The sequence below is a fragment of the Anopheles funestus genome, chromosome 3RL, assembly GCF_943734845.2.
Source record: "Anopheles funestus chromosome 3RL, idAnoFuneDA-416_04, whole genome shotgun sequence".
Taxonomy (NCBI): domain Eukaryota; kingdom Metazoa; phylum Arthropoda; class Insecta; order Diptera; family Culicidae; genus Anopheles; species Anopheles funestus.
In genome coordinates, this window is record NC_064599.1 from 67,422,528 (window position 1) to 67,449,945 (window position 27,418).

General features: G+C 40.6%; 1 protein-coding gene across 6 annotated transcripts in view; it reads right to left on the reverse strand.

Moving 5' to 3' along the window:
• Nucleotides 1–13,455: 13,455 nt before the first annotated feature.
• The window catches only part of LOC125771641 (somatomedin-B and thrombospondin type-1 domain-containing protein), a 38,334-nt gene continuing 24,371 nt past the window's right edge, over nucleotides 13,456–27,418 (reverse strand). For all 6 annotated transcript variants that reach the window (XM_049442456.1, XM_049442453.1, XM_049442454.1 and 3 more), the window contains exons 4-6: nucleotides 19,359–19,553; nucleotides 16,531–16,651; nucleotides 13,456–14,816 (exon numbers count right to left, since the gene is read on the reverse strand). In XM_049442456.1, coding sequence (XP_049298413.1) covers nucleotides 14,483–14,816; nucleotides 16,531–16,651; nucleotides 19,359–19,553 — 650 coding nt within the window. In that variant the 3' untranslated portion in view covers nucleotides 13,456–14,482. The remainder of the gene's footprint in view (nucleotides 14,817–16,530; nucleotides 16,652–19,358; nucleotides 19,554–27,418) is intronic.

Consider the following 27,418-nt stretch of genomic DNA (forward strand, 5'->3'; position numbering starts at 1 on the left):
TTTCACAATTTTCTTCTTCTTCTGCTGGTTTTTTTTCTTCGCCATTTTCATCATTACCATTTTTCCAGATGCAAACAGTGAAGGAAACACAACGAAAAAAAAATGGTATCCTCCTCCATTGCGGTTTGGCCAGCAATCGTTCATCATTGTCATTTTCATCGCTCACTCAACGAGTGGTCTGGAAAATAGGAGGAAATGCGCATAAAACTCGAACAAGGATAGATATGCGGAATCATATTTTCCAGGCATAAATAATCGAGTTTTATCACTAACCGGTTGTCCGTAGTTTTTCCTACCATAATGGCGACCAAGTTTTTCTTGTTATTTCTACTCGCTCTTTCCCTTTTTTTCTCTCTCTCTCTCTCTCTTCATCCTGCCCATCATTTACTGCGTGCTGCTGCTGCTGTTGAGTGGCAGCAAACATCACGCCATTGTGATGATATAATTAATTAGGTGAAAATTAGATATGGTGCCTTGGACGGTTGGTCCATCCGTCGTGTGAAACCGAGTGCGTGGCACTATGTCACACTGTGACGGGCGGTACTCGGACGTTGTGAGTGACAGGTTGTGAGTTTTTCCTCCCTTGTCTGTCAGACAACGATGATCGTGCTGACGTTAAAGCGGAAGTATCCCGTCTCGGAAGTGTGTATGTTTTGCTTCATCTTGCCCGTCCAGACCATACGTCGTAAGACCGACGTCTTCTTCCTTTTATAGCCGGAGGTGTGGTGTGCTACAATAGCGTAATTTGTTAAGCTTCTTGTATGTCAGTCGATTGAGCAAAAGCTAACTTTCTTGTGTGTTTCGTTATCACATACCGTACAATAATCTTTTTCGTGACTGTAAATAAACAGAAACGAACGGATTATTCTTTATTTCTTTAAAGCATTATTTGAGTGAAAAGAAACTTATTTCAACAAATTCGCATTAAAATAAATCAGTTTATAAAATTTTGCTAAATTTTCCAAAAAAAAAGCTAAGGCTATAGCCTAAGGAAATTTTAAAATTTTTAGATTTTTTTAAATTTTTTTATTATTTTTCATTCTTTTTTCATTTAAAGCATTATTTGAGTGAAAAGAAACTTATTCAAACAAATTCGCATTGGGTATTGTACACATGTGTTCCGTTTCAACTCATGTGTATCAAACGATTCGTTTCAACTTATTTTTGTTTCAACTCACTCGCACATTTTCGTTTCAACTCACGTTTTTGCTCTTTTTGCAACTCGACTTTCCACGGCTACATGCTTACACTCATGAATGAGTGAGTCAAATGAATGAAACTTAACTTATACGTATATGCCGGGTTTTTTTATGACTTCGAAATGAGTCGTTAAACGAGCTAACTCCTTATAACGACTCATTCACTCTGAGTTGACTCACTAAAAAGAGTTGTTAATCTCATCTCTACTAGCTTTTTCGTATGTTTCGTTATCACTTACCGTACAATAATCTTTTTCGTGACTGTAAACAAACGGATACGAACGCATTATTCTTTTTTTCTTTAAAGCATTATTTGAGTGAAAAAAAACTTATTTCAAGCAATTGGCATTAAAATAAATCAGTTTATAAAATTTTGCCAAATTTCCCATATAAGGCATATAGGAAATTTTTAAATTTTTAGGTTTTTTTTTATTTAAAATAAATCAATTTATAAAATTTTGCTAAATATCCCAAAAATGCTAAGGCTGTAGCATTAGGAAATTTAAAAAATTTTAGATTTTTTTAAATATTTTTATTATTCTTGATTTTTTTTTTTCATTTAAAGCAATATATGAGTGAAAAGAAATTTATTTCAACCGATTGGCATTAAAAAAAAACAATTTATAAAATTTTGCTAAATTTCCCAAAAAAAGGTTTAGGAAATTTTAAAATTTTTAGATTTTTTCAAATTTTTTTATTATTTTTCGACTCATAACGACTTATAACGACTCATTCACTCTGAGTTGACTCACTAAAAAGAGTTGTTATTCTCATCTCTACCAGTTTTTTCGTATGTTTCGTTATCACTTACCGTACAATAATCTTTTTCGTGACTGCAAACAAACGGAAACGAACGCATTGTGGTTTTGGTGTGAAAAAAGTGACCGATTCTTAGAATTTTTTATCCTGTTATTTTCACAGCTGAGAGGAGTTTTTCTTTTCTTTCAATGAAGAAAACTCAAACGTATTTGTCTTTACAGTAGAATGAAGATGAATGGAAGCGTTTAAAGCATTCTCAGAAAATATCAGTCGTCTGGTGAAGAGCGTTATTGAAGCGTACAATGGACGAATCGAATATTAAACCACTTTTAAATTAGACTGATTGCTTTTCATTAGGTTCATGAAGGCAGTTAAAGGAGGTTTTTAAACATTTTACGTTTATATTATGATGTTGTATTACATAATACTATTCAAATAGTCCTCTAGTATCACAGTGCCTGATAAAATTCGCAGAAATTCGAAACAAAGAAGGAGGTTGATTCTATAACTTTCAATTTGAAACATTGCACCGGGACTCGACATTCGTGGAAATTCGAGGTACGCGGATTCCTCTGGATTTCTACAGTCCGCTATAACACTGTATCTCGGAAGTCAGCTGTATTCACTTGACTAATATATGAGATTGTAGCTTACTACATATAACTATGATTAGTGGATTTTACTTTTAGTGCTTTTAGTGTATATTTACCATACAAATGATACTCCATATTAGTGGACAAGTGCTATAAGAGGAATTTAATTTATAAGTTTTAAGGGTGTATCATTGCCCAAACAACTCTCCCCCAATTGCTCATTAAATCCGTTCCTATTATTCTTACATTACCTCTTAACACTAGAACCGCCGAACTTTTCAACCTTACTAGAACCGCCATATGGGACAATTTTGTCCCATACGTTATGTATACATATTTAGACATGTTTATTATTACCTAAGGGTTTTTGGTGGTTAAATAACTAATAGGCATCACAATTAGGAATAACAAAGGTATATTAGCAACTTAATCAATAATAAAAAATATTCAAAACAAAGCGACCAAGCAAGCCGGCAAGTCGAAGTGCTTATTTAGACTAGTCGATTGATGACAGCGAAAAATTAAGCCCGTAGTAAACAAAAGTAAAAGCACGTATGTAGTTGAATACTTTCGCGCACTTTTACTGTTCTATTCTTATTGACATCCCTTGACATCCTATTGACGACACATCCGTCACTCGTTGGCAGCAGGGATACCAGGCGTCACAACGTATTTTGCCTATGGGACAAAAATGTCCCATATGGCGGTTCTAGGTTGGAAATGATTTTGTTAAAGTACCATATGGAATACAAATTTTTTTATAAGCGCATTCAAAAGATAGTTTAAAATAAATAAAAGTCAAAAAAATTCAAAGGGTTATCACGACGGCAAGCGGAATAACACACCTTTTTCGAGTGCGATGGGACAAAAAAGTCCCATCGGCGGTTCTAGTGTTAAATAATCGCCCACCACCGAACGCAAAACTTCCACTGAAAAGCGCACCTGTAAAATTCTCTGCTCAACCAAGCAAGTATTCCATTCAGCAGCACACTCACTAGGTTTTTCAAGGTTTCCCTTAAATGTGCCATGGGCTACTGATTGTTAAGCATAATTTTTGGACACCAACCACCACCTACCTACCCAGTAGCGCCTTACAGTGGAAAATTGTAATTTAAAATTAATCACGCTCCTATGGCCGCAGGGACTCTCCGCGATTGTGCGATCGCAGTAAATTCTATTCATCGAAGATTTCGATTTTTCAAAAAACAAAGCATTTGTTCCGTAAGCCGCCTCGCAGACGATGCTCTAAATGAGATCTAGCGAAACCCCTCTTGAAGCGCTCATGAATAATGTTCAATCACTGCACGCCCAATCTCAGCCGTTAATATAGAATCAATAATGAGAAGTGAGTGTGTTCGTCGTTTTTTTTTTTCTTGCCTATATGTGTGTGTATATATACTTTAGGAATCTGTTTGGAGAGATTTTGCATTTCATAATATCGGAAAATTATCACCAGACCAGATCGCTGCTGTCCGGATATAGCGAGGGCATCCTACGGACGGTGAAACCCGTGCGTCGGGTCGGGTATTTGGATGAACATGAACCGCCATCGGCTGGTGATGAATATTTTACCGTGTAGATTCTGTCCAGCTGTAGGTGAAGATGTGCACCGGAAGAAGCATTACACGTTACGGTGAATGAAAACATTCGATCCGGCGCGCACGATATTGATTTGTTTTATTCAGCTAACATTTTTACTATGGGATATGGAGATGAGCGATAAAAGCGTTTTGTTTAATTATTGCTGCTGTTCTAGATGGTTCTTACTCTTTTCAATGGAATACTTTTTTTGAAATCAAAATTATATTTTTAATTAGTTGATAAATTTTTGTTACTTTAAATATAAAATATTTAAATATTTTTTATATTTCACATTTCAAAAAGTTAACTTTTTTTAATGTTTTCTTTCATATTTAGCAGTTATTTTGCAACAAGTTGCAAATCAAAGTTAATAGCAATTACTAACGTATTTTAAAGGCGTTTCGATTTCAAGGACTGCCATTTCTAAACGTTCATAAAGGATCGTGTCCAAAAATAGATTCACAAATGGTTCTCTTCCGTTGATTCCGGAAAGCTTTGCGTGTGTATGCGTAGGAAAAGTTCTAGTTTCACATTGCTAAAGTTCGAGAAAGGTGGAAATATTCCACTCCGACATGTAGAATTCTACTTTAATTTTGTAACGAATTCAGAAAAGCAAGAAACTATCCCATTTTTTCTAAAAAAGTCTATTGAGTAACAAAAAGATTATTTAAAGCTTTTAAAGCTTTTAAGCTCTAGTTCACAATGTTATTTTTATTAGAAAACTTTGTTTCCTTTTTTTTAATCTTAAAGTCATTTAACAAATTCATTCAAGCAAAAAAAACAGTTTTATTATAATGCTTTTGTGAAATCAAAACTCCATTTCAATGTCCATTGTCGATTAGCGATTGCGAATGTTGTACATTTAAACTCAGAAACATTTTTTACCGGAAATTCCATCACCTTCATCATTCATTTCGAAATGTAAAGTGTTTATTTATTTACTTTTGCGTTCCCCACCTAACCAGCCACAAATGCAATGCGGCGAAATGTGTGTTTTCCACTTGCTTTTGCAATCCGAACGATTCTTGCCCACTGTTGGATGGGTGTAACAAGTCGCGCGAAGCTTTCCCGATACCACTCGGTGCCGAGTCAGGCTACTCAATTCTAATTATGCTAATGCGTCTGGTGCCATTATGAATTACAAGCACTGGTGCGCTGCATGGTGCGTTTTGTGATTGCATCCGGTGGAAAGGGAATTTCGAATGAGAAGACTTTATCCGACAACCGTGACGAATGCATTTCGGTGTGAAGAATGCAGCGTGCTTGTGTAGTATTAAATACTTAAGGAAATTATTCAAATTTTAATTGCTAACAAATGTTGATCCTTTTATAACCCATCACAGTTACACTTTAGAAAGGGCGGATTCTTTCTGGTAATTAATCGGGGAAAGATATTTGGCTTTGTTGGCATACCTTGAAGTGATCAATAAATGTAAACGGAAATATGATTCTTCTGCTGTCCGCTGTTCGTTTGATGGTATTAAATTGTTGTGCAAGGCCACTTCATCCGTCTGGTTTGCATCGATCCTTTTCAATCGAATGCAAGCTGTTGTCGGTTTACGGAACGCAACCGGATCAGGTGGTTGTTGGTTAAGATCCGTATTTACCTGTCCTTCGGGTCAGTTTTCTGTTTTACAATCTCTAAGCGTTTTTTTCTGTACGAACCTTCGGTCAACCAAACCCAAAGAAGGCTGCATTCCATCACTGCATTTCTAGCTGAGGTTAGTAAGATTTTTTAACGCTTTGTCGTACATAAGAGGGATGTTGTTTTTTGCAGGCTCTTGCTGGGTTTTTTTCCTTCATCCTGTCCTTCCTTTTTTATTGACCTTCTTACTTAACAGACCGAACGAGGATACGTCATTGATGAGAGCCCAACCGAACGGTCTGCCGGATCGGATCGGTATTATGGAGCTTTTTTTTCAGAAAAGACAAAAGCAACAATCTCAGCACTTCAACTAGCGTCGGTCAGTTGGATATCTTACACTTAATAATAATTTATCGTTTCCGTGCATCTTCTTCCCGTTGGGAACAAAATCTGTGTGCGAATGCTTTTACACATGCTTCTTTTTTTTGGGTTTAAATGAACATCAGTGTAGCTCATCCTTGAGACGTGCTGCTCACCATCATCGACACGAAAATGTTGCCGTTCGTTTTGCTGTTTGGTGTGTTATTTTCAGCATTTTTTTTGTACCGGTATCCCTCATCAACGGCGATGTTTCTGTTGCAGAGTGCGTACCCTTTCCGAGATGCACCTCAAGCCCAGACGGTTGTCTTGTCTGGCTTTTTTTATACGACTTATCGGGAATTATAGCATCGCTCACACCCACTCAGAAACCGTTTCCGTAATTAACGCAACAGCAGGAGAGTGGATTACGAACGGATTTCACTCCTGTCTCGATCGTTTTAATTTGTTGTTCGTTTTTTTTTTGCTTCAGCGCATATTCTGTTATTGAAGACGATGCATCGTCGAAGAAGAGTTATTGTTTCGATAAAAAAAAACATGTATTTTGAGTGAAACACTCCCCTGCGATAAATATGCCCTTGACATGTATTTGCTTTTGTATTTTTATTTGCACGATGCCTTCATGGTTGAAAGAATTGATTGAAGAGTTTTAAATTGCTTTTAAAATAAATATATCATACTTTATTTGTTACGCTTGATGAAAAAGAAACATTGAAAAAATTGATTGTTTGAAGATTACAGGTAGTTGTTAATTTCTTATTTAAATTTAAAGAACATTAACTCAGTTAAAAAAACGTTCCTTTTAGCTTGTGCTTTAGAGATATTGAAGGGTAAAGTCGTTCACAAGTCGTGAACCTCAACTTAAACTTAATTCCTATTTAGTTTAAATATATTTTTAAAAATTACGTTTATCTTTTTATTTGAAAATTAACTCTTGTTTCGATAAAGTAAAAATCAATTCCGTCTATTGAAAAACCTATGAATTAAAGGTTTTTTGCGTTGAAGTCGTCAAGTTGAAAAATTGGAACTGAAATATGTACAGGTAGCTATGAATTTCTGTCCATTTTCTAGATATTGTTCAAACTGAAGTTGATTCTACTCAAAGCTCCGAAATATCCTTCATTGATAAAAGCTTTACATGCATCGAGAATCAGTTTTGCCTTCCAAAAGCTTGAGAAAGGGAGAAAAACTCTTAATCTATCTATACATAGTCCAGTTTAACTTGAAAATAATCTAGAAATGACTCCAACTTTACCATTTAACCTAGTTAACTAGTTCATCACCTGTCAGTTCGAGAAGCACAGTTCATTTATTACTTAAACACTCATTTTAGTTAGATTAACAGCACAAATCTACTACATGAAGTATGTCTGTTTTGAGTACAAATCGTCATGCCACCGCCCACCCTGGCCAGGAGTCGACATCAATCAAATAACTGCCGAAGTAGCCTCATTTGCACGATTATTCATTCGATTGTGGTAGCAATTTTCATCATTTCAGTTGCAGCCTCAGCCGTCCCGTTTTCGTGGAGTGCTAAAATGGATGGTTTTGACGTTTGTTATTTTTTATCACCAGTTCACCATACGGTTCGTTCGCTTAAATTAAAGAACGAACGACCAGCAACACAGTCCGGTGGATGAAGTTTATGCGGGGGACCGTCTGTACTTCGCTGCAACAAAAAATCCTCAAGCGAAACTTTTTTTACGACCCATCCCAAGAAACAGACCTCCATTCGCCGAATACCATTAGTCTTTGGGGGCGGGTGGATTTTACATTTCTTGTTGTTTGGAAACAGTTTTTTTTCGTTCCTTCGTTGTTGCCAGTACCGACCGAGCTTCAATCGCGCAGAAACAAAACCAAGCGCCTACTAACAAACGGCGAACGCCCGCCATCGTTGAATGCGAATCAAATTGATTTTAGATTTATTGACTTTTGCTTGTATGTTCTAGTGCTCACCGCTTACCACAACCTCCACAGCGTTTTATTGCAAACTTTTTATTTGCCACTTGCCCATCCCTGGCTTTTGTGCTTTTCCTCCGGCAAACCATTGCACACATCCACCGACAACCGACGTCCCCTTCGGTGGTATCGTAAAACGTTGCGCAAATTTTTACAGGCCACATTACATCGCCGCAGGAATCCGTCACTGGGAGGCGTTCCCTGTTACTTCGCTGTATTTTGCAGGCAACCTACGACCTGACAGCCATCGCAAAGAAACATACGGCTGGCTTTATATCGGTTTTTTTTTAAACTCGCATGAAACTCGATACCGACATGATCGTCTGCGTTTGTCGACTTTGCCGTGTACGTCATTTTCGCGAAAAAGGTGATGAAAGTGAATTGCAGTTTGATGGAGCGTAAAGAACCCGCGGCACAGTTAAAGTGTTAAAGCGAACGAGCGTTAGGATAATTTTCAAACACAAAAAAAAACAACACCACCATGCACGTGTGGCAGTAAGATGGCAGAAGACAGAAGAAATCGAAATACCAACAAAACCGTTGCAAGGGCCAATGTCGGGAACGGATCCCATTTGTGGGCGACGCATAAGATGGAACGTGTTGATAAATGTGGTAGAATGCAAAGGTGTGCGATAACTTTCGTACTATAGGGTCGTGTTTAGTAAATGTTTTTGGGAGGGTAGAATGGTGCCAGAACTCCAATCATCAAGAGTTTTGTACGCCCAAATATTGCCGCTAGTCTCAGATGTTTCAAAGATTTTGATTGTTTTTTTGTTGTTGTTTGTTGGAAGATAAAAATCAGAATATTGTAAAAAGGTTGTGTTTTATTAAACGTATTAAAAAGGTGCGTATATAAAATGGTTTGTCAACCATACAACACGTTTATTGGAAAAAGATGGAAAGATATTGTTAAGTCATATTGAAGAATGCTATTGTAAGATTAGTTATAGACCGGTTATAGAGGTCATGCATTTTTTTATTACATACAATCCTTTTTGAAACTCTCCTAACGTTAGGTGTCATGGCGGGCCAAATAGCTTAGACAGTAATGCATGAGTGATCAACACGTCAGGAGTGAGTTCAAATCTCGCCTCCACCCGTGTGTCAAATAAACGTTTCAAATGATTGATGATAAGTATAGTATTTATGAAACAGTGTGCAGAGTTTTTACAGAATACAAGGAAGAATTTTAAGAAAATAATAAATAAGTATTTAAATTAGAAGAAAAAATACCCAGAATAAGTTTTAATATTTGCCTTAGACGAAGCAAGGCAAATAAAGCAGTTAAATAAGTATATGATCTCATATTTCTAATTATTAAATGAATGAAGAGGGGCGGCCCGGTGGTGCATGTGAAAAACGGCGCCCGTCCACACGGCAGGAACCGGGTTCAAATCCCATCCGGACCGTCTCCCCGTAGCATGGACTGACTATCCTGCTACGTGGTAAAATAAGTCTTGATACCAGGCCGTTCTAAACGAGCAAAAAAAAAAAAAAAATGAATGAAGAACTAGTTTTAAAATTTCTTTCAGTAAATTTAAAAATTTAACATTTAACAAATAAATTGCTGTATAGCTTTTTTGTATACTAATAAATAAAAATAAATTAAATTAAATTAAAAGTTAAGTAAATAAAGTAATATGATCATCCATAAAAAAATGAGAAACTGTTCTAATGAAGGATATTGCGGAATATTTAATTCTTCTTTTGATTTTTTCACTTTCACTTTTCATCATTTCTATAAAAGTGCCTATAATTGTTTTTTTTTGTGTTCATTCTTTTTATGTACATCAGCAATTTTTTTCTTAGTTCTCAAAAAATAAATGGCAGGACAGTTATGCTACCGACTGCTACTAAAAGAGATGATGTTTAATCTATTAATGAATGAATTAAAATGAAATTATAACATGAATGCTTAAAACAAACATACCAATAAAATGCAGACTATGTAAATAATCCATTTAATATACAAAGAAAAGACTTCCTCGACGATATTAATTGCAATGTTGCTGCTATTCCAAATGAAGCGCTTGGGGAAATCGCGCACACCGCCATATCGCTGCGAGAATGTGCGCACTGTGCTTTCGCTAAGTAACTTCGCTGGAAAATTGTAAAGATGCCATCCATAGCTAAACTTCCACCATAATTGCAAGACACACGATACGTATGTATGCTCGCGTAAAATCACACCCAACATCACCCTACGCGAGCCGTGCAGGCTGTATGATGTATTTTCGTGGAAGCTTTTCGCCAGGAATTCATCATTGCTCCGTGCAGCAGCGTGTATATGAGTTGGGAAATATAAGGTTTTTGTTGTGGGGTGGCCCCTTCAAAAAAGTGTGGGCAGAATGTGGACGGTACTGACTGTACAAATGGGCGGAAATGAGTGAAAAGTAATCACATCCTTTGTATGGCGGCCAAGTATCAAACGCTTGATAATGTTCGCGATGTTCATATCTTTTTTTTTGGTTTGTTTTATTCCTTTTTCCTCATCGCCATGCTTTGCTCTAGAATAGAACGCTAGAGCACGGGACCGACCACCAACTTTTTGAAGCGTTCGCTTTTTTTCCTGCTCTGTGTGGAGAAGATTGTGCTTTTTTTTGTTCCTCCCCTTTTGCCCCTGTTCACCGGTGTGCGTTTGGTGGCTCAATATTTCAGTTGAACACACCAGAAGCAATAACAACGAACGTACAGGGACGCCATACCCGATCGCCACCCACCGCGAAACGGGTGCGTTCCGGATGGGCCCGATGAAAGGAATTTCATCGCGGAAGATATTTGCTTTGGTGAAAACGTAAATAAAAGATGTTTTTGAATAACCGAGCGGGCAAACATTTGCTGAGATAGCGAGAAAAAAACGAGCGAGAGTGTGTGTGTGTGTGAGAGAAAGAGAGAAAAGGGACCCTCCAAGCCCTACAACTCGTTTCAGGTGCAGCGCTTTATTTAGCCCAAAAATGTAAAAGTTGCGCGCCTATGCGAACCTTCCCACTCCCGCTGTGTGTTTCATGTGCTTTTTGCTTTCCCATCGGAGCAATGGTATCGCTTCAATGTCCAACCCCTTTTCGGGCGAAACGATCAAAACCCTAGGACAGTGACAGCAAAGAACCGACCAAAATGACGCATCGTCGCATCGTTTCGCTGTCCCCGGGAATGGAAAAGTTTGGCCGCGTTTTCCCAAAACCCAACCGGGAGCGGATGCGTGGAAAGTTTCGCCATTGCAGTTCTGTTAATTAAGCACACGCTCTGCCCTATCAAACAAAAACGGCACACAAAAACACACGGATGTCGGTTCCCGAAACCGACAAGTGATCTGTTTGATAATGCAAACTTTATCGTCTTGGTTGGCCACGGGACGACTATCGGAATTTCGGTTCTCCGCCGGGTTTTTGGGGAACGACAAACGGTAGGAAAACTTGAACGATTATGCCTGTTGCAAGATAAATACTGCAACACTTTGGGGCAAAAGTTTATCAATCGCAGTGGGGGTAATAAAAACAATCGAGCAAAGGTCCCCGGTACGGTACCACTGCAGGGAGTAGAATTCGAGCAACAAGTGAAACTTGATCGTTGCAGTCCTTTAGTGTGGTGGGTCGTTCCCATTTGTTGCGTTGATATAAATAACAGCAGTGTAATTGGTAGGGTCTTACAAAAATTGGATTTATAGAGAGTTGATTGTGTTTTTTGTTGAGTTAGTTCACTTAAAATGTTCAACAAATCATTAAATACTCGACAAGTGCTTTTGGGTTTGTTAAGCTGTAGTAATTCAAATTACTATAAAACAAATATTTGCATACATTCAGAAGCAATGAAAGCTAAGAAATAAGCCAAAGGTAATTATCACCTCATAATATATAACCTGTAGTAGATCCCACCTGTATTAATATTTTAGATGTTCTGTTTTATAGGACGAGAAGTAAGCTATGGCGTTTTTTTAAGCTTATATAAACTAATTGTTTATCTCCAAGGGGTGATCAGTGGCTTAAGCTTAAAAATTGTCATATAATCGACCAAGATAGAACAAGGTTTAGAACTGAAGATTTAAGAAGGAATAGGAAATTATTGCAAGCCCAATCGTGTTTGCTCGTGCCCAATCATAAAAGCATGTTTATCTTTCAAAACTGTCACTAACAACGTTGACATTTACACATGAAATTACCAAGTGCATGTTGCGCCATCTATTGCAAACCGTGGCGAACTACATCTGCTTATGAATTAAAGGTCAAGGTTTAGTTTTAACGACTTATTACAAAAACGACGAAAGTTTAAATAATGATTGTCTATTATTGCTATCAAAATGTTCGAAATAAACTTCTCGTTAGCAATCCAAAATGTTAACTGTTATGAAATAATTATCATTTTGAATGGTAAATCCACGACTCCACGAAAAAAGCCTATCAGAAAGCTAACCTGCCCGGTACTTTCGTGTTTTTTTTTTCATTCATTGTTTGTTAAACAAATAGATATTACTTTCAGGCCGCTTGGAAAACCTGGCCGCAGCTCAACGATGCTGTACAAATTTGTTATCGATAGCATCCATAATTAGCCGCACCCACGCGACGGAATGGGGCAGCTGTACCGATCAAAAGACTTTCACTCATTAACATTTAAATGTGTAGCCGAAAGTCAAGGCTTTTAACGAGTTTTTTTCTTTTTTTGTCGTTTCATTTGATTTGTGAAAAGTACAAAAAAAAACCAACGTCAGAACGTCTGACAGACACGGCAAACCTAATTATGCAAAGGTTTCGTGCCCGTTCCCAGCAAAACCATTGACGTCGTACGAGTAAATCGATGGTACATTCGAAACGGCAATCGATTTTGAGACGATCGGTGTCGCATAGAGATAAGCGTCCGCACGAAGTCGGATCGATTGACGTTGTGCATAAATTAAGAGCACGGGATGATCTCCGTTACCGTCCGTCGGCATCAGGTGTGACGGATCGATCCCGTTGTTAGAAGGATGGTAGTTTTTTTTTTTGGTCGTTGTTTTGGCAAAGCACATAATTAGCATAATCGAATCGTCTAAATGCATAAGACGAACACGGTGGGTGTGAACGAGCTGTGAAGCTAATATTAAGTGTGTGTATAGATCATCAAACTAACGGCACACGGCACCATTTCCGGAAGCCATTTAGCCATGTTGGGATAATTGAATGAGTTGCCGTGAATGGCGTTTTGGGCGGATTTTTTTTTTGGGCAGCTAGCCAAACAACTTGGCACCGGTGCTGATGCTTTACGATGCTTGTTTTGAGTGGTAATAATGGTGTTAAAAGAGAAAGAAGTGAGAGAAAACTCATAAAAAGACCTGCTTTTTGACACACCGGCTTTTAAGCCGTTTCGGATGTTTTGGGTGTGTTAAACAAAAATGGAAGTTAGGAAAGAAAAACGAGACAACAAAAAGAGATTATTGTTTTTTTTCCTATTTTTAATAAATACTTCAGTTTCTTATTTAACCGGCTTAATGGCATATAAAAATAGTCTAATAAAATACTATTTACAGTTAAGTAGATGTTCATTTTGTTTTTTGCTTCGATAAGGGAATCGTGTGTTTTTTTGTGCCTGATGTTGCCTTCGGTTTCTTACAAGAGTTTCCATAGTAATCGAATCGAAAGAAGTGTCGATTTGAAGCAAAAATTAAAAAAATACGAAACTATTAAACGAAACGACTGAATAAACGAACAGATCGGGAGCAGTGTGTGATGCGAAACAAATGTGTTTACACTGCTTTGCTTCACAACATCATGGCTGCCTGTTTTAGTCTAGTGTGTTTTTTTCTTTTTCCTTTAGACTTATCCTCACAGACGGTTTATTTATTCTTTCTTTTCTTTTTTTACTCTTAACAGAACACTATTCTAGCGTTCTTTTACACTGTAAGTAATGCATTGCGTATCTTGTGTGCGTGTTTTAGGTGTCCCTTTTCCTTGTTATTTGTAAATTTTAATCTTAACTCGTTCGTCTGCTTCCCTGGTATTGCGTGAGTTGTATGTGTGTGTGAGTGTATATTGGTAGAGAAGTACAATTTACTTAATCGTGTTAGTATCTACGCCTATACGCACCGCCTTCCTAATTTTGCGTTGGGCATTTGTGTGTCGCTGCCTGCCAGGGAAAGGGAAATAAAACACACTCAAGGGATCGATCGGGGTAAATAAACGTAGCACTACACTAAGTGGAGAACCGTAGTGGAGAATTTTTTTCGGAGCGTGTGTCGAGTGCCGATAAGCTTAGACAATTTGGCGCCCAACTTATGGGTCAGGTTTTGCGGGTGATATGCGGTATGTGTGTGTGTGTGTGTGTCAACCCGCAGAACAAGCGGGTCCGTGGGCGTTCGTATCGTGCGAATCTTAAGATTCAGCCCAATAACCCACCCCCGGGGGAAGACGGTATGGAAAGGTGAAATAGAAAGAAGTTCCTCGAGTAGTATAACGCACACTTTAGACGAAAATGAACTGAGCGTCGCTGGAGGGACACTTTTTCGGTTGACCCACGGTAAGACGCATCCACTTGCCCCGACAGGCCGGCATGGCGAGCGTTGTAAAGCGTGTGTTGCGCCCCGTCAATCCATCACCCCGACAGCGGTACTTGGGCGTTTCCGGTTCCTCATCGTCCTGCACCGAGTTGCTCGACAGCGTATCGACCGATTTGTCCTCGTGCAGTGCTTCCAGGTCGCAGCGAATGATTACCCGCTCACCCTCGGCCAGTCCACGGTAGGTGTTGTCCTTGTGACATGCCTTGGTCGCTTTGATTACCTCGAACTCCACGCAGTACCTGTGTGACGATGGAGAAGAAAAGAAAAAAAGACAGAAGAGACACGAAAGTGAAAGGTAGGTTTAACAGCATCAAACAAATCGAAACGACAGCCATTTCGGTGCAGATGATAGCTGATATCGGTTCCCCAAAAAAAGAAAAAAAAAATTGAATCACCATAACCACCAACATCCTCTTCCCACGCCCTGGGGGTGTCACGAGCAGATGAAGTTTCCGATAGGCGGAAACTTGGCATGGGAAGAAAATATTACACTCCATATCCTCGAATAATATCCGTCGCCTGCGGTCAATGAACGAACTGGATGCAGAGACCTCGGAAGCGCTTCGCATCTCGCATTTCGCGTGGCACTCTTCCCGCATTCTGACGTCAGCCGTACACGTAGGGCGAAACGTGACCGCGGGACTTGTTGGGCCGCGGAAGGATGAACGGATGGCGGTCGGTACGGTGCCTTCGGCATGAAGATGTAATGTACACGCTCGATACCATATACGGGAATGGAGCACATTCCATCCCGAGGGCTACGACCCCTGGGCCAGAAGGGCACCGAGCGTTCACGCACACACAGGTAACGGGTTTACCGATCGTACTGCCGTATACCGTATGTAATCGGAGTACGGTTTGGCTTCAGATTGTTGACGGATTGCAGGGGGATTTGCACGAGGCAGAATTTGCCGAATCTGCCAGATCTGGACGAATGTTTGCTCTTCGGCGAACGATTTCGATGGTTTTCGGTATGCACTCAAAATGGTACTGCGTGAGTTGTATTTCTTTGGTGCTCAAGAATGAAGAGTTTGATTAGATTCCTAGTTGATCTAACCATTTGAACTCCATACATCACTTTTCATGGTACACCATACTTGAAGTGTATAAAAGCCTTAGGTGCAAATAGGGTAGTAAAAGAGAAAACCTTTGCAAATAGGATTAAAAGTTGATGTTTTTTTTTCGAACGAATCGCATTCACTTAAGAAAATAAATCTTGGTAGGAATGTTCCAACAGTGTTTGTTTCTAGAGATTAAACGCTAAGATGAAGACTAATGATTGAAAAATTGGAAATTCTTGAATGATGCTGTTCTGGTTCCTCTGTGATACTGATTTTTATTTAGATATTAATCAAATTCTGTTGTGAAACCATCTTTTTCTTAGGAAATTGTGTTGAAAAAATAAATAAATTAATAAACGCCTAAATGTAGGCAAATAACTAACATTATTTACTATTTAAAAGACAAATAAGCTATAAATCGTTAATTGGATGTTTGTTTAAAACGAAAAAGTTCATAATTCGATGCAAACATGTACAAAGCATCATTCAAACAACTTTTTTGCTACTTTGTGCGGTTCGATAGAAAATGGTATCACATTAGTATGCAGCATCCGGGAAAATAGGATTCCCCACGGTTGGCTCCATCCAACATGTCCTGCCCCAACATATATCTCGCACCACGGTTTGTGCAGTGTACCGTTGATAAATCGATTAATTCCCGTACGATCATCGATTAGCAAATGTACCCTACCGATATTGATTCCCCCGATTTTCCCGTACGGTTCAATCAAGTGCAAACGGTTACGATTATACTGTACACCGTCTATAAATCTCGATACGCCTGTCCTGCACACCTTGTGCATCACCGGTACTACGGTGATGTGCCTGTTGGGATTGGAAATTCTTCCAAATTCCCGAATGGAGTTTTTCGGTACGTTTCGGTAATACTTACTCATTTCCTCGGTTGTGCTTGAATGCGTTCTTGTAGCGCAATCGTAGATTTCGCCGAATGTCGCTGGTATCGTTCTCGTGGCGGCTCTTGGACAGGGCAGCCGGTAGCAGCAGTGCAGTCTCTGCCAAATGGGAAATGGGAAACACAAAAAAAAAACAAAGCGTCAGAAAACATCATCATCAGACGTTGGTGGAGTTGGGGGGAAAAAACTGCTGTAGGGGAAAGCAACGGATGGAAAATCCAATCCCGTACAAGTTCTGCCGTCAGCACGTCATCACGGTATTGGAGTGCGCGGTCTACAGCCACTGCCACGCAGAGCCAGAGTGTGCCGGTGGCAGCATTGCAATCAAGTTCCGCTCAGGCAAAGTTTTTGATTATTTTAGCAGTGAAAGTTCGTAGAAATAAGTGTGAGCTCGAGAAGCAAAATGTGATCGCCTCGACATGGTCCAGCCGTTTGTATGAAGTACGGTTCCGTTGCACCATTAAATCAGGGTTGCGGTAAACTGTTTTCGTCTATGATGTCCCTATGTGCGAGTGTGTTTTGAAGACTCGTTGCAGGCAAGTGTTGCACGATGGAATTTATGGTGCAGCGTTCGGTCCGCTAAATATTACGCCAACCGAGGATGTATGGAAATGTGAGCTTGAGGACTGAAGCTACTCAAATATGGATTTGTGGTGTCGTGGTTGATGGAACGATGGTCACGGTGGTTAAATCCGTGGACAGTGACCAGAACCCCGACAGATAGCGGTGTAATGGTAGAGATTTAGAAGCAGCACTAACGAGAGATCGTACATACAGGAATTATTCTTCGTTATGGTTTATTTCCAGCATTGACCAACGCTCTCAGATTTTGAGAATAAAGCTCAAAGGAGTTTTTAAAAATTTGCACAAAAAAGTTCCACTTTTACATATAAAGATCCTTTATGTCACAAAGTCATTTATAGCAAAATTCCCATTAATTGCGATTCCATTGACTGTTTCGCATACTTTCTTTGATGTTAACTTGTGCATGCTTCAACAGGTTCATCATTAAACCCGACTTTGGTCTTGTTCAGCAAACACTCCGTGTTTGTATCCTTCCACACATAACGACCGACCATTGCCGGCATCATGCAAAAAGGGATTGGAATTTTATAATCACTCAAAAAAGATAAAAAAAACAAACTCAACTTCCCGAATTCCATCGCACTGTACAAACAACTTTATTATCCATGTAAAACGGAGTGTATGTTTCGAAGCCTATTAAAATGTAAATCACTGTCTTATGCATCATCGTTTCGTATGCCTATTTTTTTTTGGATCACATTTTGCACGAAGGGACTACATTTTTAATCACCACCCCAGGAACCGATCAACGTGTAGATCAACGTGGTTGGTTGTGAAATAATAAAAAAAATCTGTACATCCAATTTGTACATCCAGAATGGGTTAAGCTACGTCTAGAGCCATCACAGAGAGGGTGCGCGAAAAAAAAGCGAAACGAAAAGAACGCTTAAAAGACTGCTTGCGAGGTGGGCTTTTGTGAACTTGAAAGGGCTCTGTAAGCACGGATTCTACAGTGTAACGAACGCGACTCGTCCAAATGCCTTCCTGGATGAGTCTGCTGCAGAAACGAAACTTTGACACCGACTGCGGCCATCAATCATTGTAAGCTCGGTTTGTGCGCGCAAAACAAAAAAAAAAACCCCAAACCACCGTCAGTAGTAACAAACACTGCTCTCGTACGCCAAAAGTTTTGTCTGTAACGTTTCAGGGACGGACACGAGCCCGGTCAGACAAGCAAACGAACGAGCGCCACTGACAGCTATTGATTGTCATGAGTGATAAAATGTTCAATTTCAAATTTGCCCAAACAAGGGCGTAGCAGGAGGTTTTCGGTTGCGATTCATGGGAACAGACAAAATGCGGGATTTACAACAAAAAAAGAAATACATACACACGTGCACGCACTGGAAGATGAATACGAAAAGAACCGTCTGAAACGGTTGATGTTGAACGATTTACCAAAAAAAAAAATACAAAAATTATATACTGAGGTTGTGCCCAAACGCTTTGACAGTTACAATGCCAAGTGATTCCCATGGAATTGATATCCATCAAAAAGTAAAGCAAAAAAAAAACAAATCTCTCAAACACCGGAAATAATAACCCCTTCCAAAAGGAAGAACAAGCAAAGAGAGTTGAACAAAAAATGGGAAAAAATAAAAATCACCAATCGACAGCAGTGCTGCCAAACGTGAACAGGGTCCGGTGGAACAAAATAGTGCCCGCAAGATATGCAAACCGCATAGCAAAAGGATCTGTCGTTTGATTGCGGGTGAAGCTTTTTGTTTTGCACATTTTCGATTGCATTTCGTCAAAAAAAAAGAAAAAAAAAAGAAACAACCTTTGACATCCGTCAAGGAAGGAAATTCTACAGTGAAAAACCACAAGTAACAAAAAGTATCGAGAAAATGAAACCCTTTTTTTTTACTGGCGCGTAGTATTGCATACACCCCGAGAGTGCCAATTGCAGAAGGATGAAAACAACGAGAAGAACATTTCAGTTGCACAAAATTTCGCATTTCGTTGGTCATTATTGCATTGTTTTGTGGGGAATTTTTTTTCAAAAATAAAAACAAATTTCCATCCAACATGGTTTGTGCAATGTGGAGCAGAAAGACCACAACCTCTAGTTGTAAGTGGTTTTGTTTTTTGTTTAAATGTTTTGCATCCACGAGTTATTCCTCTCGTACATGACATTGGAATTGGAATCAGGATATTGTTTCCCTACACTACCTTTGTTTTTTTTTTTTTGATTTGTTAAATGTTACTATTGCCAACTTACCTCGCAGTGCCTTCCGGTCGTGATGGTTGTGACATTTCAGGCCCTGGCAGCCACGTTTCTGCACCAGCGACGGACAGTGTTTGCCACCATTTTGTGGTTTCTGCTCAATGATGCGAGTGCGCGACATCATACCGTTGCCACAGGCCGTGTCACATTCGCTCCATTGGCCCCATTCACTGACGATGCAGTCGATCACTGGAAGAGAAAGGGGCGAAGAGAAGAGAGGGAAAGATCGATCGGTTAGCATTGAATTGATAATGCAGTTAAACGGTGTGACGGTGTGTGCCGTCGAATTATGATTTCAAATGAGGCAAAAGGCAGTCGCAGCGGAACGGTTGCAAACCGATACGGATTGTTGCTTCTCATTTCCATTGACCTTTTGACGGTGGGAATTGTATGTAAAAAATGTGCAACAATAAGTTCTGAAGTATTTCCCGGGCTTTCTCAATAGACATTGGCATTGGAATAATGTTGTTGAGGTGCAGCGAAATCTTAATTCATTTCTATTGCTTTTCTTATTGGAAATGTAAATCATTCAGCAAGACGTCTTTTAATCACAATTATTTATTCGAAGATGCGAGCATTCAATTATTCTTAACTTGGTCTATGTTATCAAATTTGTACAAACTATTGCTTAAAAACAACTCCCTGATCTCTCTATCTCTCTTCAACAACTCTAATGCAGAGACAGGTCAAGATTATTGAAGTAACTAATTCAATTCCTTCCGGACTGCTCAACACCGAAGCAGACTTCGTTCCCGATCGTGAACAAATATTTTTCAATTTATATTCAATTTTATTAATCCACTCAAAGTGTGGCCTGGGTAGTGTGACTAGGTACGAAAACAACAAAAAAACACAATCCAGAAAGCAAGCAATAACAAACAGCAGCAGGTTGGTAATAAGTTTTGATTTGTTCGGAAATCCAAACGGCTAGAGCAATCTCGACTCTCTCTCTCGGATGTGAATGGCAACGGGGACTTCACATATTTCACCGGCACTCGGGCACTCTGGTAAGATCAATAAAAATCAACCATTCGCTTCCAATGTTTCAATGTTTTTCTACACGACACGGGCCAAGAGAATGCCCCTCTGTATGTGGGGACGTCTGTGTGCGGGGCAGTTTTATGTAATGGCAGAAATGTTTGCCTATTATGGCGAGGACAACATCGTCAAGGGGTCGTCACGATGGAACGTTACAGATGGAAACAAAATATCAGTATCGTGGAAAGGGAGAGAGAGAAAGAGAGGGAGAGGGCGAATAAAAGGCAAACAAAATAACATGCACTCAAAACCGTCCACTAGGTGGAAGTTGTACCGATGGATGGTCGGCGCCAACAGAGACAAACTTGCCGGCAGTAGTTTTGGACTTACTGTAGCAAAACTGGAAATAGCGCTCGCTCGACATCTCAAGAGCAGCGAAGATGCCCTTGATCGTATTTGCTACTTTTCCTCGAGCGGGAAACAAGCAATAGCATTCGCCTATTGTTCTGTAGTTTTATTATTTATGTAATGTTCGATTGCTCCGAGAATGTTGGGTGGCGTTGGGTTCCTGGGCTACTGGCGTCCGCAATGATGCAGATCTTGCCCTAGACCAATCAAAAAGCCCTAAACCTTGTAGGTAGCGTGTTGCGTCCAGTGTAAGGAAGGTGACGATGGGTATACCGGAAGCCACTTACAGAGCATGCCATTCCCATCTCCTTCCATGTACACCCAATAAGTTGGGAAGTCCAACTGGAACTGATGGACTCTTGGGGAGAGGTTCGCTTTGTGGAAAGTCGTCTTCGATGTTGTTTGCCATTCACGTCTTACCATGAACGCCGTACAAACAAAATGCCTCTTACGGGTGGTGCTACCTCCTGAAGTTATTGTGCTATTTACGTACTTATACTCGTGCTGCAGAAGTACATTTAGGTCTCCCCATGGTACCGATGGTAAGCTCGTAAATTCCCATCTTAGACGTGTCTAAACGTATGCACACCGTACACAAACAAGACGTGGAGAGCAAAGACACAAATCGGATTTCCAAAGGACCCTTTTCCACTCCCTGCATGTAACCTGGTATACTGCCCGGTAGCTACTGATGCAGATGCTGATTGTGATGAACAATAATCGACACTTAGTTCACCAACGTCGACCATCTCACAAATGGTCGTGCAGTGCTAAAAAATAAATAAATACTAATAAAAAAAAAACCTTCCGGCACTGGAGCCGAATGCAACTGCCGTTCGGAAGGACGGTTAGAGTATATGATTCCACATCACAGCAAGCGTGGAACCGCACCCTTCCACCACAGTTGACGGCTAGAAATGACAGATATAAACTTTTATGACAGCTACCCATGGCAAAAAACACTCCCACTCGAAGTGTTTTTCACACACCGTGCAGCCGAATGGTTTGAAAATCTGCATCGCCTGCAGTCGTCTGATTCGCGTACGTACGTTTCAATCCCTGCGGTTAAGCTTTACTGCGTGCGGGAAGCTTTTTGCATTTTACAAGGCATGAAATATTATTACCGTTCATTTGGCAGCACGATGAACAAGCAACATTGGCTGGTACGGCATGGTCGCTTTATTATGATTAGCAATGGCGTCCCGGGAACAGTGGAGCACCACTCCATCAACACCATTCGTGCACGGGAATGTTGCATGCAATCAGGTGATTGACCCCATCAGCAGTGTAGATTGAATCCTTGGCGCGTATTTTTATTCGAATACGAGCGTGTTAATACCGTGATGGAAGGAAGATTACACAGCAGGAGTTACGCTTTTTTTTTCCACACTTTTCCCATTCGTTCTGCATCGGCTAAGGTCACGTTTTGGTAAGGCTCACGCCAACACGCGTCACGAGAGAGTGACAGGATCATCTACACAATTTACGATTCAATTTTCGATAGTGTGTGCCGTACCTTGATTGTTAGTTACGTTGGGTGTTTCCTGACCGAGGAGGGTGCTTTCGTTTCTGTGTGTTTATTTCTCATCGATCAGGTTTTGTTGCCTGATTTGGCTGATGGCGTGTGTAGTGAAGTTTGAATGATGCCGCACGATGTACGGGTGATAATTGTATGGTTTTGATAGCTACCACAAGTAGCTATGGGGATTGTAACTTCATTCCCCAGTACGTACTAGTGGGGGAATGACTCTCCCATATCGAAAACCCGAGGCGAGGGGGCTTAGAACCTTTCAAGCGGGTGTAGAAAATGCAACCTTTTGAAATGAATTTCCAGAAAGTAGAGTAATTTGAAAAGATCTCCAGTTGAAGGATGCTTTCAGGACGCCAGCACACCGAAGAAGCTTAGGAATTGCATATGAAGTATTATACATGAATGTGAATACTATCACGAATAACATGTTTGTCGACATTAGAGATCGGAGCAACGTCAAAGAAATTTTTCCTTGAAAAGTGTCTTCACACAACCAGCTGCTCCGGTGAGTGTAATATAAAATCTGTACCCTTTCAGTATGATAAGACTTTGATTTGAGCATAAACTTTCAAATGAAACCCACGCACCTCTGTTCATTCACATTTAACCACAAATGTCAAACAAAGACAAAGGCAGGAGGAAGAAAAAAGTCACCCAACTGAAGCAACGCAAAATAAAGCACAAAATTTTAAACACCTTACACTGCTGGAAAAGCACGCTCAGCGAAGCGATAAAATTGGCAATGGCAACCAACCGTCGGGATGGGTCGCTTTGATCCGGCAGCTTCCTAAACGATGTGATCCGTTAGCGAGACACGCTAAACATGTTTCTTTATGTTGGAACAACGAAACATTCACCTTTAATCAATGTTTTCGGTTTTTGGGGGAAAACCTTGTACCAAGGTTTGCCCTTAAATGCTACACCCCCGTTGCGATTATCGCTTTAGCAGTGTTTTATTAAAATGCACAGCAAAGCACGTAACTTTAATATTTTGGCAGGTGAGTCGAAGTACTTTCATTTAATGTGTTTGCCCATGTGCCATAAGTTTCCATTCATTACGAATTATGGGAAAGCAGAGTTTGTTTTCATACTGTGTGCATGTGTGTGAGTTTGTTTTTTTCTCCATTTCATTTTTTCTTTTCTTTTTTGTGGTAACGTTAAAATAGCACCCACTTCCCACATGTTTGGCATGATAAGTCTCCCTTAACGATGTAATTTTATTTTACCCGCAAAATTGTCATGGTAACCAACAAAAAAAGAGCCACTGTTTTTCCGTACAGGCAACATGTTTAACTTCTAGCATGACCTGTTCGTCCTTTTTTTTTGGTCAGCATAATCCACATAGAAACGTGTGGATGCGGTGCTGTGTTACTATTTGAAATAAATGTTGCATATGTAATACCGCGTAGCACACGCGGTCGAATGAGTGGGGGAAAACGTGACACAAAAAAGAGAGAAACTTGTTTAAAAACTCCGTACGAACGGCAGTAAGTTGGCAACATACCATGCATACCGTGAAGCCGGGAAAAGCACAAACTCACAAAGACCGCAAAAAAGGACACTACTTTGCACTCCATTTGAGGGAAACCTCGTTTTTTCGTTCTTTGCTACTACGTGTGTGTGTGTGAGTTATAGCGCTTGCAGCTATAAAAATGGTGGACAGCATTACTGTCCGTCCGGTGTGGCTAATTAAAGAGGTGCAAATGGTACTACGAAAGGTAGGAAATAAATGAAGTGACGTACGATGCCACCGGGTAGCATGCATTATGTGTGTATGGGTGGGCTTTTTTCCTTTCCCTCTGGTAGGTAAATTTTGTTTAAGCTAAAGTGCCTAAATGCTAGGAAAAAAGGATGCGCCCATTGGATGGTTTTGATACAAAATTAAATGTAGGAAGGATTTTAAAGGAAATGTGTAACGTTCACAGGATAGATAAATTTATTTTAAAACAATTTTTTACTAGAAATTTGTTGCTTTGCTATGGAGTGGGTTGGGATTATTTACATACATGAATGATGTTGGGGTTTTTAATGAAAACAATATTTTACTTTGTGGTATTAAAAACCCATTATTACAGTTTTTTTTTCAGAAGCTTTGAGTGAAAATTTTCACTAGAAAGCTTTCAACATCATTTGAATTAGGAATTTATATCGAACAAATATGAAGTGTGAAGTTTTCCTTTGAATTTCGATATTGAAAAAAAGGATATTTTAAAGAAAAATCATTTCCATTAGGAGTTTTACAGATTTATCCAAAAAAGTCAAGGATTATTACCCCGGTATACATAAAATGGCGTCTGTTTATTAAATACAAGAAAAAAGTTCTAGTACTTGACCATTATTGCATCCCTTTTCCCAAGCGATTAGTGAGGGTTTTCTGCCAGCGCCTTTTAGAGAAGCTTTCTTAATTCCATTTGGTTTAAGATTTAATCGCAAGACAGCAAGTGTGAGAAAGCGCTGTTATTAGTATTGAATAAGAAATTTAAAAATGTAAAATATGAAAAATCTTTTAATATATTTCCATTCTTCACAGTCTGCCTCCAGCATCCGTTGCGAGAGGACGTATTTCGTTTGAAAGCGTGCCTACGGAATTTTGCTAAGGCAGCAAGTGGTCAATGCCCCGAAGTACGATTGCGTACTCAGCGTGCTTGTGCGATTTGGCTGTACCGTGCTAATCGGTGTCTCCGTCTGTCTCCGATATTCGTTCGGAAGACAATTGTGGTGTTAGTGTTTTCGATCGAGTGCGATAATTGCTTACCGTAGCAACGCTTTCGCTTCGATCGAGGTAGTTTGTCATATGCAGTGTGTAGTGTAGTATAGTGCGTGTGTGTATTGTCTAACGTGCGTTACGGTAAGTGTATCCTTTCCTTCCTTGACCGTTGCCTCCGGCTCTACCATGGAGCAGGAGTGTTCTGATTCCGAAAGGGAGATAGAACCATGCGTGAAGCGAAAGCCAGGGCGCCCTAGATCCGCACCAGCCGCTAAAAAAGTGGCCTTGGAAGACCCCCGCCCTTCGACCTCTAAGGCACCACAATGTGGTGCAAATGAGCCGAAGGAAGTAGAACACCGAGCGCGTGCGTATCCCGCGTCCTGGGAAGGCAGGCCTTGTGTATATTTCATGCCGCGGGCCAAGCAGCTCGACGTTAGATCGATCGCGGCGTCGATCTTTAAAAAGTATCCGGGTGTTTCCGATGTGTTTCGGATGCGCCCAAACAAGATAAGGGTAACCGCAAAGGACCGGGCTCAAGCCAACTTGATTGCGGCTGATTCCGATTATACGGAGCACTATCGGGTTTATATCCCCGGTAGTTTGGTCGAGGTTTCCGGCGTAATTGAGGATTTTGATTACCCCGTAGAGGAAGTTGTCAAAATGGGCCAGGGTGTGTTTTCTTCCCCTAACATGCCCAAAGTAAAAGTTCTGGAAGCGAAAAAGCTGTACAGGCTGGACGCTTCAGAACCGAATGAAAAAAGATTTATCCAGACCTCCTCAATCCGAATTACGTTTGAGGGTACGGTACTTCCGCAGGCCCTCGTAATAGAAGGCCTCCGGATACCCATCGACCGGCCATACGTGCCTAAGGTAGCTGCTTGCTCTAAGTGCAGCCGCATCGGTCATGCCGAATCGTTTTGTACCCACAAAACGTGCTGCGGAAAGTGCAAAGGGACGCATGCTACCGAGGAGTGCAAAGCATCGTCTCAGAAATGTTCGCATTGCCGAGACGATTGGCATGAGGTAGCGCAGTGTCCCGTGTACCGGAAGCTACAAAGGGAGCAGATCAAAACGGTAGCCGAACGGGCACGCGGCTCTTATAGCGATGCTCTCAAAGGAGCAAACGCCTCTAATCCCTTTGCGGCATTGTCCGAAGGTGATGCAAATGCTGCATCTAACCCGGCTGCTCTAGAGCAGGCAGCTATGAGACCAGTAAAGAACCGGAGAGTACTTTATAAAAAAGTACAACGGAAGGTTCTAAGAGCGAAAAATAAACCCCTGGCACCAAAGCGTCGCGGGAAAAAAGAAACCCCCTCCCCCGTCACTCCAACACGTGACGCTGCTCCTTCTGCTCCTCCTCCACAAAATCCCAGGAAACAGCCCAAGAGTAAGCGATCCCCTCGGACCGAAGCTCCCGTGGAAAGCCTGGCTTTCTCCACAGAGCCTAGGAACTTCCCGAGGATCCCTGCCCCATCCCTTTCTGAGATCCTTCAGTCCCTCCTCATGACCCTTAACCTTCCGCAACCTTTGCAATTGATCGCTACTTGGGCCCTTCCTTACCTGAAGGGGATGATCAAACAGTGGCTGGCTCAATGGCCGTGCCTAAGTATGATGGTCCGATTGGACGATTAATTCACCAATGGCTACCTTCATACAGTGGAACTGTAGAAGTTTGCTCGGAAAACTGAATTCCTTTAAAGCACTTGTAGGCGAACACAATTGCGATCTGTTCGTCCTATGTGAAACTTGGCTATCGGACGACATTACGCTAACCTTCCCGGGATATAACATAATCCGTGAAGATCGAATTACCAGGGGTGGGGGGGTATTGATTGGTATAGGAAAGAGTCACACCTTCTCCAGAGTACCAACCCCTAGACAAGAAATGATGGAAACTGTCGCAATACAGGCCAAAATAGGCGAACTTCACGTGACAATTGCATCTGTTTATATCCCTCCGATAGCCAACAATGAAAAAGAAAAAATTGAAAAGTTCAAAGAGGATCTTGGAAATTTAGCAGTGGTCTTGCCTGGTCCGCTTTTAATCCTGGGAGATTTTAACTCCCATGGTGTAGAATGGGGGGGCGTTAAGGATGATATCCGCGCTCCCATTATCCGAGATTTCTGCGACAGGTACAAATTTTCAATTCTTAACTCAGGAGAGGCAACTAGGATGTCGACGCCAAAAAGTAGGGAAAGTGCACTGGACTTGTCTCTATGTCCATCAGCTATGGCCTTGAATTTTAGCTGGAAGGTGATTCAGGACCCTATTGGCAGTGATCACTTGCCGATAGAAATCTCTTACATCAAGGGAGGATGTTCAGTTGATGGGATCCCCGTTAAATGTGACTTAACGAGGAACATTGACTGGACAAGATACGGCGAATTAGTAGCCGCTTCGCTTTCTCTTGCTACTTATTACTCAACTCC